Source organism: Lathamus discolor, chromosome 4, assembly GCF_037157495.1.
Source record: "Lathamus discolor isolate bLatDis1 chromosome 4, bLatDis1.hap1, whole genome shotgun sequence".
Classification (NCBI taxonomy): Eukaryota; Metazoa; Chordata; class Aves; order Psittaciformes; family Psittacidae; genus Lathamus; species Lathamus discolor.
In genome coordinates, this window is record NC_088887.1 from 38,093,379 (window position 1) to 38,108,229 (window position 14,851).

The 14,851-nt window shown below is 36.4% G+C and overlaps 1 protein-coding gene across 4 annotated transcripts in view; it reads left to right on the forward strand.

The window, feature by feature from the left end:
- Positions 1 to 14,851, forward strand: part of CASK (calcium/calmodulin dependent serine protein kinase) — a 204,677-nt gene that overhangs the window by 125,741 nt on the left and 64,085 nt on the right. For all 4 annotated transcript variants that reach the window (XM_065677115.1, XM_065677116.1, XM_065677117.1 and 1 more), the window contains exons 8-10: positions 443 to 565; positions 1,776 to 1,859; positions 3,560 to 3,659. In XM_065677115.1, coding sequence (XP_065533187.1) covers positions 443 to 565; positions 1,776 to 1,859; positions 3,560 to 3,659 — 307 coding nt within the window. The remainder of the gene's footprint in view (positions 1 to 442; positions 566 to 1,775; positions 1,860 to 3,559; positions 3,660 to 14,851) is intronic.

Consider the following 14,851-nt stretch of genomic DNA (forward strand, 5'->3'; position numbering starts at 1 on the left):
TAGACAGACTATCATGCCATTCCTTGTAGTGATTTCAGGAGTAGACTTAATTTCTACATTTATCATATGCATAGGTAACTGTCAGACAAAGCCTAATTATTTTTTCTTTTTCTAGTGAGGGGTCACTTTCATCTGAACAAAATGTAGCATAGGTAGAAAATTGTGCTGTGATTATAACATAATACCAAGGATATATCAGCTTTTATGTGATACAGAGCTCACTGTTTTCAATTTTTTATGCCATTTCAATAGCTACTAATGTATGATTTTGTACATTATTACAAATCTTAGAAACTTCTTTTTACGTTTATTATAATAAAGTGTTTACAAGTACCAACCACTGTTTAATCTATGCAATTACTTTACATAAAAAGTAGGTTCTTTTCTATAGTCTTATTATAGATTTAATTTCTTTTTTTTTTTTTTTTTTGCTTGTAATCAGATGAATCCTAGGCAATGGAGCCATATTTCTGAAAGTGCCAAAGATTTGGTACGTCGCATGCTCATGCTGGATCCAGCAGAAAGGATAACAGTATATGAAGCACTGAATCATCCCTGGTTAAAGGTAGTAAAAGCAGTTGTTGACATACCAGTTTCCCCTGCAAGGGAGAAAATGATTTATTTCTTTGACCTTTTCATAGTAGATGTGACATTGTAGAAAATGTGTCATAATGTGCTTTAAATACTTTATACAATTAGAGCCTGAGCTTTTGATAATTGCCAGACTTGAACTCTTGCTTAACAGCAATAGCAAACTCTCTTAGGCATCTTTAGCAGCATCAGAGTATAGACATTGAAATGCGACATGATGGGGGTGTTGCACATTTAAAGAGTGGCTATTACTGGCTCAGAGCATTTCATTTTCTGGGGCAGGAACTATTTTTCTTTGTTATCCTCTTTATTTTCTAAAGTGCAAGCACGGGATGGAGAATCAGAATATCAATAACTTAAACAAGGCACTTATTTGGAAAGGGTGGTATTCTGATGTCTGCTCCTGGACTGTATATAAAGTCATACAGTAGACAAATATTCACACACACACACATACACACCCACCACAAAAATAAAGAACAGCGGAAGCACAGGCTCATCTGTTCTTCTTCCAAGTAAATGGTCTGTCATCAAATGGAGTTGTTCTTCCACTTCTCAGCTGTCTTTCTGGCTCTAACTCTGGTATTCCAAGTTGCAGAATGGTCCAGCTTATAAAAGGAGGGCAGGAGTGTGCACCTCTTGGCAATAACAGTGGTTAAGACGCTCTTCTGAATATTGGGAAACTGTGGGTCGAAACTTATCCAGTTGAAAGGAGCTGATGTCATCAGCTGATGTCATCAGTACTTCCTCCTCTGTTAGACATGTACCCCATCTCCCAAGCTTACCTGAAGTACCAAGCACCCCTTAAAAGAGTGCTTGAACATGTTGCTTCTCTGGGAGTAGCAGAACTACTTCATGTTTGCCCCCTTCAACATTCAGTGCTCGCCACAGACTGACTAAAACTACAACAGTAAAACAAAAGGGTAGGGTCTTACTGCAAAGTGGGAAAACAATTACAAAAATAACATATTCCTGGCCCAAATTAAGAATTCTCTCCAAATATTGTAATCTCTCTCAATGCCTTGACATTTTCCTGCAGTTGCAATTACTCTTCATTCTCCTTAGGATGCTTATAAGCTGGTACATTTCTTGTCTAGTTTCCTAATGCAGTGTGAATATTAAGAGCTTGCTTTTAATGTTTCTTTTGTTTTGGTTGGGGGTTTTTGTGTTTTTGTTTTCTTAAGGAGAGAGATCGCTATGCATACAAGATTCATCTTCCAGAAACAGTAGAACAATTGAGAAAATTCAATGCAAGACGAAAACTAAAGGTAAAGTGAACGTACTGCTAGAACAATACAATTAGAGAACTTAAATTTTGTGTGATACTTTATTCATTTTAAATGTGCTGAGAGAAATCTATCCTCTGAAGTCAGCAATAAAATAGCAAATTGAAACAGAGTTCACAGCTGTTTATTGCAATGTCCTGTTGAGGGTGTTCATCCTTTCTTAATGCATAGATTTCTAACTAAATTTCAGCGCAGATTGTCAGATATCGACCCAGGTGTGTCTGAGGTCTTCCTTTAAAATTAATTCAGTAATACTATGTAATACGAATTGTTGGAGAGAATGGTACAATGGCTTCTGTTAATATTCTGTTACATTTATAATAAAAGGAACATAATATTTTAATGTCTTTTTTCAGAAAGAACTGAGATGGATTCTTTGGTTTATCCTGTTATGTTTAACTATGCACAGGATTATTCTAGCTGTATTGAAAAGAATGTTAACGTTTTAGCCCAAGGCAACATGGTTTCCCCTCAGTTCCTATCTTGGAAAGTTTTTCAGAAAAACGTTTTAAAATTCACTGAAAGTCTGAGAAAATTGAAACAGAAGTGTGCAGCATTACAATTCATGAGTGGTATTTATGATTTGTAATAAAACACAGAATCAGATATACATATTGAGTTGCTGCTGTTCAAAATCTTAATGTATCTGCAACATTAGAATGCAACAGTTGTCATAGATCATCCCAAACAGCACTTTCTCTTAGGTGGTTTGTATGTCCAGGTAATGCTTTCATTAAAATGTTGGCTACTCCCTTTAAGAATATGAGCTGTTTTCCTGCTCTAGATGCAGTTTCAGATCTTTCCCGTATTTCTTCTGGGGAGGCAACTAAATTTAGTCACCAGAGGGGTTTTATAGAATCATAGAACAGGTAGGGTTGGAAAGGACCTTAAGATCATTATACCTGTGCTATTTGTTTTCTACCACTTTAATCAAAGCACTGTTCTACAGAATGTTTCATGAAATTATCTATTGTCCGTTTTGCCTGCTGCTAACCTTGCTCCCATGTAACACTCATTCTGGGGGTCTGAGATTAATACATTTTCATGTAGATATATTATGGATATATAGTTCTGTCAGTGTCAGATTCTGGCCATTTCTCAAACAACAACATATTGTGTTGGTTTAATGGGTAAATTTTTGTACTTGCTAAGTTCAGTCTAGGTAAGAGGGGAAGTGGAAATAAGTCTCCTGTCCCAGGGAACAAGGGATAGGACAAAAAGAAACAGCCTCAAGCAGCACCAGGAGAGGTTTAGGCTAGATATTAGGCACAATTCCTTCCCCCAGGTGTTGAAACAGGCTGCCCAGGGCAGTGGTGGAGTCACCATACCTGGAAGCCTTCCCAAACTGTGTAGACAAGGCCTTAGTGACATGGTTTACTGGCGGGCTTGGCAGTGCTGGGGAATGGTTGGAGCTGATGATCTTGAAGGTCTTTTCCAACCTAGTTGATTCCATGACTCCAAATTAGAGATTTTGATTACATTATAAGACAGGAATTTAGGCTTCACACTTATTATTTTAAAATAATAAATAAATCCCCTTGCAAAGACTATAAAATTTATTTACTCTTCAATGTGAAAGTCAACACCTGAGAGACCTCAGGAGATTAAGTGATCCAAGATATCTGGAACTGTTACATTATCCTTCTTTGTGTAATTTAGGCTTTATGGGTATTTTTATTCAGGGGGCAGTACTAGCAGCCGTGTCAAGCCACAAATTCAACTCATTCTATGGTGACCCCCCTGAAGAGCTGCCAGACTTCTCTGAAGACCCCACCTCCTCAGGTATTGTAACAGAAAGTATATTTACTGCAGTCAACCTGTCGTAATGCTATACTGTCTAGAGTACCAAGTATTTAATAATTTCTCATGATTTCATAAAATTGCATAATAAGTTAACACTTCAATGTGAAAGCATAAAGAGTTTTTCATAATGGTGCTAGTGACTGGAGAAAATGAAGATAAAATCTCGGCACAGTTGTAAGTTTCTACAGAAATCTGATTTTTTTTTATTTGTTTTATGTGCATTTAATTACAAATGGTGCTAGAACCTCGTATTTTTCCTTATATTACTTCAGTGTAAAAGCTTATTGAAATTTTGTCTTGAATCAGGGGCAAGGAGCAAGGGCAGTAGCAAGGTTCTCATACCTTACTAGGAGTTATTTATAGAAAGAAAATATTGTGTACCAGAGTTTCTTGACCTCCTGTTTTGGAGAATAGTATGAATTAAGATTTCTCCTCTTTAGAATATATTGAACAGTATTTCTGATATTATAACTCAGATCTTCAGAGAGAGACAATACCTGTGCTTCAGGGACCTCCCAACATACTTCGAAGGGGAAGATAATACCTTTGCTGTGCTCTGAGCACATAGCTACACCTCGGGCAGGACAGTGATCTTACTCCAAGTAGTCCTTTTGTCCAGGAATTCAAATAACCTGGCAATCCCTATACTAACACAGCCCTATCCTAGTTATGTATCTTAATTCTGATATAATGTTACTCATGACGTTTGCAGTGCGAAAGTCTGTGTTGGTCTATCTGACCTAAAATTAGGATTTAAGATCAAAATGAACTTTTAAGAAAAATCTAACGCAAACTGGACTCTCTTATTTTTCTAAACTGAATAGTACTGGCAGAATATTTATTGTATACATCAGCTTTACTGGAAGACATTTCAGGAACTTAATTACAGGTGCTGAACTACTGTGTGATGATTCTTTTCCCCAATATTTTAATAGGTGAGAAAATTACTTATTGGCTGCATATGTTAAATCTTCCTTTTTTGCTTTTTCATATGAGCAAGTAATTTTCATAAATTATTTCAATGTCATTAATGTAGGGACTGGGGGCAATTTTCTTGGTTGAAATTCTTAAATTTCATTTCTTGGAATTCAATTAAATCACTTCATCTTTAGAGATGCACACTGCTCATCATTTCTACAGAAGTGAATGGGAATCTCAGATCATTTATTAAAAATGGGTAATGACAGCCTCACGGCCCAACTTCAGGCAGCTAGCTCTTGAATACTTGATGTACTTGTAAGTAAGTATCCATATATTCTTTTAAAGAAAGAATAAGTCTGTTTTACTTCACCCAGAATTACTTCCAGTTCTTTAATTCTTGTTTCAGTTACTTCCCCCATTTCAATAAAACAAACAGGCCACCATCGTGATTGGTAGTAGCAACTTTCCTAATCTGAAAACTGCAGTTCCTCTTTCCAGTTTCAATCTCGCATCAACAGGGCATGTGTCTTCCTCATATAGTGATGTAATTGCAGATACCAGTATCTAACAAAGGTACAAGTTCTATTTTTTTCTGCTCACAGAATATATGAATCCACTACTTATGTAAATTCTATGCAATATCTGTGCTGGATCCATTGTTATATTCTGTTCATCTCTGAAATAACTGAAACAATAGCTTGGATTTCTCAGGAAAGCTTAGTTGTTCCTAGAATAACATTGTTGATCTCACTGATGGGAGATCACGGTGATCAGGAAATCATACTAAGTGAGTAGTTTTCATGATGTGTCCCTATCTGACTACATTAGCTGATAAAATATTTAATATCACAGGATAAACACTAATAAACACTGCAACTTTCAGCTTCTGAAATTGCTAGATATAGAAATCGATCCTCTTCAGAAGAATACTATTAAAGTTTTCAAATATTTTAAGCTTGTAAAGGTAGATTCTTGTAATACTTCTAAACTGAACTACTTTATAGATACTAGAGATAAAACTCTTGAATTGCCGTAAAAACTTGGCTATCTTAAAGGTTATTTAAGTTTCCTTCTTAACGGCTCATAATGCTATTCCAGACCATAAACTCTAATGAAGAGCATTTAATATTTTAAATGTTGCTGCCTATTTAATCCTCCCATAAAATTTCATGGAGCTTATAATTGAATTTAAAGGAGTTGTCAGAAATGGGCAAATGTGGAACTCCTACCAAGATAAAGATGTAAAAATATAAATGCTTATTGGGTTATGCAAATTGTATATCCTGTCCTTCTCCAGGTCTTTCTAAACACAGAAACAAAAACTTTCAATTCTTTCCTTTTGCTGGATCAATGTAGAGGTGTTCTTCCTCAGAGTTCAGTGAACCTGGGATTGCCGGAACCTTCGAGCATCTTCCTATATTACCAGACAGCCTGGAATATGAAGGCAGTATAGATAGCAAGTCAGGTGACTTTTTTAGATGTGGAATCACAAAAGATATTCTTGTTAGAGAGCTTTCCAATGAGGGTCAGCAAATTGTATAACTAGATTAGATGGCAGTGAACACAGATAAATGTCGTATAAAGTCAACCAGGTATTTTTCTGTACACATCTTCCCTTCATTCATTAAATGTATTAATAATTATTGGTTCCCAAAGCTTGTTCTGGGTGATCTATTTCCTCTTTAGTCAGTAGCTGTCCTCAGAAAGACTAGACTTAACCCACTATCATTCTGTTGGTAACAAGGCAGAAGTCAGTCTCACTAAATTTTGAGAAAGTATGGCAAAGGCTTTTAAAATGTTTTGAAAAGTTAAGTAAATATTTTTAAACTAAAGTAATATTACTTTGCTGCTGATAGGCTGTGTTCAATAACTTCTTTAGTAAAGCCACTGAACAGCTCAAACGACAAGCATCTTGCAAATATCTTTTTGCTGGAATGTAAAACATTTTACTTCCAGGTTGCCTGTCTTCAAGTCATTGTAAACGTCAATTTCCCAAGTTAGTGAATGTTTTGGATATTTCTAATATGTTGTAACAAACATATAGCAATCAGCAGCCCTAAAGGCTAAATCTGACACATGAGAAAAATTGGCCCAGTAGAGAGTATTGGAAGTGGACCATGAAATTAATTAGGTTCCAGAGAAATTACAATCAGTTCTCTCTCTGCTGCCCTTCTCCATCCAACTCCCTTCTCTCTCCTCAACCCTCCCTGCCTCTCCTATTGCCTGATTGCAAATTAGATTAAGATAGAGGATTTCCTCTGCTTATGTCAAATGCTGACCATTTGTTGCCTTTCAGGGAGTACGGAAGTATAATTTCCAAGTGTTTTAACAAAAGGCTAAAGAACAAACATCACCAGTGTAAAGCTTTTCACTTCTCCTCCTTCTGCTTTTTCAGCTTCCCCATTCTGCAGCAGCCCAAGGAAAGGCTGTGGAATTGTTTTACATTTTGACTTGGGAAGCTGAATTCAGGAAGTCTATTCAGTTTACTTTGGAGTTTTAAGTAGATTTATGATGTTTAAGTTTTTAGGCCAACAGTTAGAAAAACCCATAAATTGAAGAGGGTGTTTACAACTTTGTATTTCCAAAACCTGTTTTGTAGCCACCTTTTCAGAACCACTGAGTCAGTGTTGGATTTAAGCCAGTGAATAGCCTATAGACTTTGGAAAACTGCATAACTGATTTTTTAGATTAAAGCAAACCTTAGTTTTTGCCTGAAGGACTTTCCTCTATCATGCCTGCTTGAATTGCTTGGTTTATAGTGCTCATATTCTGAAATGTGACTAACAAGTTTCAGAGTAGCTTTTTGCTGAAAAAAGTCCTAGATTCCTGTAAGGCATCTTGTAATGCTGTATTTCAGTTTAACCACAAAGGTACAGCAGCATATTTTATAATGCACTGACTGATCAAGTGTACTTACTGAGCTCAGGCTAACAAATACCACTGTTGCAGTACTTCCTGAACATTTCTGTGATTTCTGAGCTCTGTGGTAACTGTAAAGGTGACAAACATAGAAGCAGTGCTTTTGCATTGCACAGTGAGCAGGCACTTTAAGTGTACATCAGTGTTTCTAGCTTGTTTTCTCAACTGCAAGGCATAAATTTCATGTGGCATTTTTACAAATGCGTTTTGATATTTTGTCTCAGGATTGCTGTAAATTGAAATTTTCATTCTTTTAATTTGTTCTACTATTGTCACATTGAATGAGAAAATTTTAGCAGTATGAGATCTTGATTTTCAAATTTGAAAGTAATGGCAATGGGGGAAAAGCTAAATCAAATAGTATGTCAGAGTGAGATCAAATAGCAAAAGTATGGCCAAGTTGTTTAATATACATTGAACTAGCTTAATGCATAAGTTAGTGAGTGCTTTGTAGTTTTATGGGATTTAGATTTCATGAAAAATGGGCAGTATAAGTCCATATCTTAAAAACTATCAGTCTCGTTGACACAAGAAAGAAAAGGAAATCCTGCTGTTATGAAAAACTTTCCGCTTATTTTGTAAATATTTGCAAGGGGCCTTGTGTAGCATTTTTAAGCATGACTTCTTCAGGGGAGGGAGAGAAATCATTTACCTTATAATTTACTGTTATTAATTCCTTATTTAGTATTACAGGTATTAACTGACAGGTTTGACAGGTTTGAGATCATAAATTTGAGTGTTTCCAATATTCCATTATTATCTTTATAACTTTTCAGCTGTTATATCTTCTGGTTCTGGTATGTTTACATACAAAACCTTTTAAGTATATAAAGTCATTATTAATTAAAAGCAGTAATAAAGTGGTTATGTTGCTAAATGATTCTCATATTGGTTCTCACTGAAACTTTGGTAAAAATAACTTCAGTATAATATTGCTAAATTCTAGTTAGTAAATTAGTATGTTGTTATGCTTCATTTACAGTACGTTGAATTAGTTTTTCAGTTTACCTTTTATGATAAACTTACTTGAAATCATTTTTTGTCCATGAGTTTTTTAAACTAGTTTAACCAATGTTGGAAAAAGTCTGGTATTATAGATACCTAGCACTGTGTACATGTGCTACCTTCCCAATGCCAAGTGTTTGTTTTCCTCCCATCCCAGCCTGCAAGTCCCATTTGCTTCAGACATAGAAACCATATTAAAAAAAGAGGGGGGGAGGGGGGGCGGGGAGGTCCTTGTCACTTTGTTCATACTATTTTGTGGCTAAAATAGTGTGCTAGGTTGCAGCTTTATAAATCGCTTGTTCTGAAATCTTCATACTGTTTGTTGTTTGTCCAAATGCTGCCTTCCTACTAGGACTTCTAGCAGCAGAAAGTAGGTATCCCTTTGTTTTCCTTTAAGGCATATCATTCAGCTATGGTGTGTGTCTTTGCATGTTTAAAAATCAGCTTTCTTCTCTTTGCTATTTTCAGTTTTAATACTGCCTGTTCAAGAAAAATGGCCTGTACATTTTTGACTAAATCTTCCTATAATTTTGAAAGTATAATTAACCAGGAGTGATATGTTTTCCAAGGAATTCCTAAGATTCTAGTTTAGAGGCAGTATTAAAATTACCTGAGTTTTTTGTTTTCAATATTTGCAACACAACTGAAAAAAAAATAATTTTTATCAAATTAATAAAGGATAAAGTGGTTTGGGTTTGCATTTTAGTTCCAAAATTAATGTTTTCCTGGACTAATGGGCTTTTTTCTCCTAACACTGAACATATACTGTAATATTAGTCATACATTCTTTTCTTGCTATCCCCTTGCATGAACATTCTTGACCATTCTGTGTTGATGTGATACACAATATATGCATATACATTTTGTATATGCATACACCTGATTTAATTATCTAGTATGTGTCTCCTTAATGAAGTAATATTACTGACATGTAGGGAAGAGGTTCTGCTGCAAGTTAGCTGCACACTCCATGAAAGACTGAAAACGCAAACACTTCTAATATCTACAGACTATTTAGACAGAGGAGAAGGTGTGAAATTCTAGACCCTTTGATACAAACCACAACCATTTCAAAAACAAATTCAGTGTCTCAAAATACAAGCTGTAAAAGCTGGGGGGTTTCCTGCAGCATTTTAAGACTTCTAAACTAACAGTTCTTCTATTCTAGGTCAGGGCAGCATGACATATGTTCATGATCCATTTCTGATCTAAGTCATGGATTGTTGTTTGGTTCATTCTTTTGACATTAAAGGTTGTGCGGGGTGGTGTTCCTTATCCGCCTGTTTCCCTGCCTCAGAATGCTTGCCCAAGCTGAGCCCATGTACAAGAGCTGCTGCAATGCCCCATTCCTGGAAATGTTCAGGGCCAGGATAGATGGGGCTTTGAGCAACCTGGTTTAGTGAAAGGTGTCTCTGCCCATGGCAGGGGCTTAGAACTAGGGGATCTCCAAGGTCCTTTAAAGCTCAAACCATTCTATGACTGTGTCTATGTGAAGCATGTATCTCCCACCTTATTTTGAACTATTATAGGCATATACATACATAGACATGCACACTCGTGCTTTGGCTGTCATCTGTCCTTACAGAGATAGTTGCTCTGGAATGTGGCAAACAGCAAAGAGCAACAAATCACTGTGTGAGGTTGGAGGCATCTCGGCTCCAGTGATTCTTGCAGTTGTGGTTTAAAGTGATGAAGAGATCTGGTACTCGATTAGCTTTCTCTTAATCTAAGAAGTTACATCAGCACAAGCAGTGGAAAGGTCCCACCTCTGTAAAAGATTCTTTTCTTGCCCTTAATGGAAACAGTGTATGTTTAGTAAATTCTTTACAGAATCAACAGGCAATAGGGGTGTTCTATCTTACACATTTTTAAGTGGACTCCTGTCCACTTGTCTGGGCAAACCAGACCTAAAGTGAACAGTTTAAAATGTGTATGGGATTGTGATTTACAAACCTCAGCAAACAGATACCTCATCATTTCCACAGCATTTTGGCATAATGCTAAATTACCTAATTGTGTACAATATTTATGTCTTGTGTTTTTAGGGTATCATAGTCAGATGCTAGCAAAACAAAACTACTGGAAGCATTCATTTATACAGTTATCACTAAATAGCCATTTAAAGGTGTAAGTTTCTGAGGTCTTGAAGCAGAAGCAATGAATCTTTGTTTTGTCATACATGAAAAATGAAAATTAAATCCATGAAACTTGAATCTCACATTACAAAGCTGGTGAAACTTAACTTCTCACTTCACCAGATGTGCTCTATCCGAATCTTGCAATATTTATAAAACACTTTTTTCCTAAAAATAACTGCACTTTATAATAATGCACATGCTTGGTTTTATGAGATTGTACCCAGTGACTTCATTTAGTGATTCTAATTTCTTATTTCTCTAAAACGTAACCATTTCTGATGTTTTTTCTTCTGTCCTTGTTGTATGTGCTAGCCTCAGACGTCTTCACAAAGTGAAATGCAAATCCTACCTTCCAAAATGCCTGTGCTTTGAGAGCCAGTGTTGGTTTTTAATTTCATTTACAGCAGCTGCACACAAGAAGGCAGCCAAGAGATGAAGTTGGGAAAAATCAGGTTATATGTTGATTATAGATTGACTGGCATAAGGATTGGATTGCAATATGTAGAGAAATTGCAAATAGCTGCTAAGCTTTGGTTAGTCATTTAAAAACCACTGTAAATTTTTGAGGCATAGTTACTAACCTATTTATATAACATAAAGAATAGTTGAAAAGCCAATCCAAATTAAGGTTGTTTATAAGAATGAGCAAGTTTAAAATGACTGGTTGGCGTCAGGAACTTCATTTTCTAGGGTTCCTCAAATTTAAGGGATTTAGAGATAATCAGTCTTTCTTTAATTTCACTATTATTATAGTGGTTGTCATTAGGTCTTCTACAGAGTCATTTCCTGGATTACTAATTGCAGGAGACTTGCAAAAAGGTCACAGTTTTATAGCTTTGTATTTAAATGATGTCAGGCTTCCTGTAACAAGTTTTCGTTTCTCATAAGTTTTTGTATGACCGACCAAGAATTAAATGGGCATTTGTGATCCTTGGTATTAAAAAATAAATAAATATGCAAATAATTATTTTACCCTCTTTGAATGTATTTGTAGTCAGAAAGTAGTCTTTGTATTTTGCAGCATGATCTAAGTCTTTTTATCCAAACAGATTTTTAGTCATACATTGTTGCAGATCACTGCTGCCTGAAAAGAATCTACTAATTCTCTATACTACCTGCTCCATGAGAGAGGAAGTCAGTTGTACCTGCCTGGTTTGCTGAGCCTTGGAAAAGAAGCCCTTTGGGGTGCTTTATGGTGGAGACATATTACTGTTGTAGAATACATAGGCAATTCTTGGAACAATATTTTAAAGATTTCTTCTCTTCTTTCTCTTGTGGGGAAGAAGTAAGCAACTCCTACTGGCCTCTAAAGTTCAGTTTCTGTAGCCAAACCACCTGTTCCAGATTAGAATAGCTAGATACCAGGATGTAATAACAGCACTTTATTTTACCAAAGCTTTATCTGCTTGCACCTTGATGAGCCAGTGTCCATACGAACCTCAGATGGTTTTAAGGGCACTGTATGAGAACTGGAATTCAGCTTTAAGAGAGAGCTGTTTCTGAATTGCCCTCTCCATAAATGAGTTAACAGAACCTACAGGAAAATAACTGTGATAACTTTGACTACGCACCAGGTGAAGAAATAATCCCAAATTGCTGCCCTTTAAAACAAGTATGTCAAACTGACAAATAAGAGAACTGCTTTAGTAGGCAGAAAGCTACTCAGTTCACCTCCATCTTCTTAGAAGCAATTTGGTATCACGTTAAAAAGTCATTCCATTAACTATAAAAACATATCATGTACCAGTACTGACTTCAGAAGTGTCATAAGCATTCTGACTTTTTTTACTCTAGTGAGAACACATAGGTTTAAACTTTTCAGACTTGTTAGCCCCAAGGAAACTGAATAGTTGCAGCCATCCTTTCTTAGGTAGCCTTACAGGAATACAAGAAAGACAAGGTTCTGTGCATGGCCCAGAATATCACTGCTCATTTGCACCCTGAGAACATATATGCATTTACAGTAGGATCTCACAGAACTGTGTTGTGCTGATTTTGTTACTATTACTGTGGAGAAAAGTTTTCTGCCTGTATCACTGGAATTACAACCTTTCCTTCACAATAATATGTGTATATATTTTTGTAGTAACCTAAGGCGTAGGGTGAGATTCATGTCACCTTAGTGGTTGGGGCTGATTGAAAGTTCTGGGCAGTGAGCAGCGTTTCTCACAGTTTACTTTAGAGAGTCTTAAAACAAACAAAGCCAGTCAATTTAGTCAACTTTCATTGTCCTGGATTCCTAATATTTATGCATCATTCTAATTTTTGTCTTTGTGAATTCTGTCTGTAACTGCTACAGACCATGAGCAGTCTGAGCTTTTAGATTGTATGGCTGTATAATAGCTTATTTAAGTCCTTCTTTTAACATCTCTGCTGAGGCTAAAATGGGTGCATTGGTGAAAGACATTAAATCCTATTTCTAGAGGATACAAGCTTTAATTATAAATATTGAGTGCTTTTACACTTTCCCCAAAGGCTGGAAATTTAACTTAAATGTGATAGAATATGAGTCTTTTTAGGGACAGGTGTACTATAAGGATTGCTTGGTTTTATTTTGTGTAGTCTTTTATCTGAATTTAAAACTCTTCTGAAAAGTACTCCTAGGCTTTTAACTAGATGTCTGTAAGAGAGAGAATTTAGGTGTTCACAGAAATGCCTGTAGAATTGTTCTGTCACTATTTTATGCAATAACAGGCTGTGAGTATATTGCTACTGTGCCATTTTATCATGCAGGTTCATGTTATTTGTAAAAGCATGAAAGACACAGCAGTAGATACAGCATAAGATTTTAGGTAAAACAATTATAAGATAGAACTGTGATTCTGAGAGATTAGCAAAGTCACTGTCAGAGCTTCACATTCATTATTAAGTATATTCTTGGAAATGTTGTTTTACAGCGGTCTATTCAGTGCAACCAATGGACAGGAGAAAAAATACCTAATGAACATCCAAAAGGTTGTTGGGATGCAAATATTGAATAAATAAATAAACTAACAAACGAACAAATAAATAAATAAGTAACTTTGATTGCTATTTGAAAGGCCCAAAGTATTCCACAAAATAAAATTCCCAAAGTAATATTGTTAAATAGATAATGTGATGGTCCAGAGTTGAGTGATGGTCCATTCAGTGTTTCACAATAATACAGCACTAGAGACAACTTTGAACATACTTCTCATTGCTTCTGGTTTTGGCTCACATTTTGGTGGTTATAAGCAACATTGAGCACTATTAGAGACTTAAGACAGACAAGCCTTAAGATATCCAACTGTTCTCTTGAGTTTTCCTTCAACACTCCACTTTGAAAGGGGTTTGAACCCAGGAAGCAAAGTTGTGTTAGAAAAGAAAATAATTAATTTGAACTCTGAGCATGACAAGAACAGAAGAATTGTAACAAATTTCCTTCCACTAACTCCATCCCGGAAAGTCAGGCACTTTCCTTCAGGCTTGAAAATCTCTGAGTTCATCAGCCTTTAAGTGACATTCTGAAAATGTTTAAAGAAACTCAGTACAGTCCCTTTTGAGTCCCTAGGTAGTGTTTTCCTTCTTTGCCTTTAAGGCTTAGGTCTGATGTCTCCATGCTAAACCAGCAGATTCCCAGACCCTGTGTTTTCTCAGGTTTCCTGCTGTGTTTCCCAGTATGGAAGCTGTGGCTCAGGCAGAAGAATGTGAACAGTTTCTTTCAGCTGAGTATGCTTATGCATTAGCAAAGAGCAGTTTTTTCTCCAGTGCACCTGACTCATGCGTAGCAACTACAATAAGACAAACCATTAGTTTTATTTGCTGACCAGCCACCACTTGCTGGGGAGGGACTCTTTGTCAGGGACTGTAGTGACAGGACAAGGGGTAATGGGTTAAAACTTAAACAGGGGAAGTTTAGATTGGATATAAGGAGGAAATTCTTTCCTGTTAGGGTGGTGAGGCACTGGAATGGGTTGCCCAGGAAGGTTGTGAGTGCTCCATCCCTGGTGGTGTTCAAGGCCAGGTTGGATGAAGCCTTGTGTTGGATGGTTTAGTGTGAGGTGTCCCTGTCCATGGCAGGGGGGTTGGAACTAGATGATCTTGAGGTCCTTTCCAACCCTAACCATTCTATGATTCTATGATAATGTAACTTAAACTAATACATCAGCTGGAAATAAGTAGTCAGACTCAGTGGGAGAAGACTAAGAAGGCTTCTTGCTCCTGAGC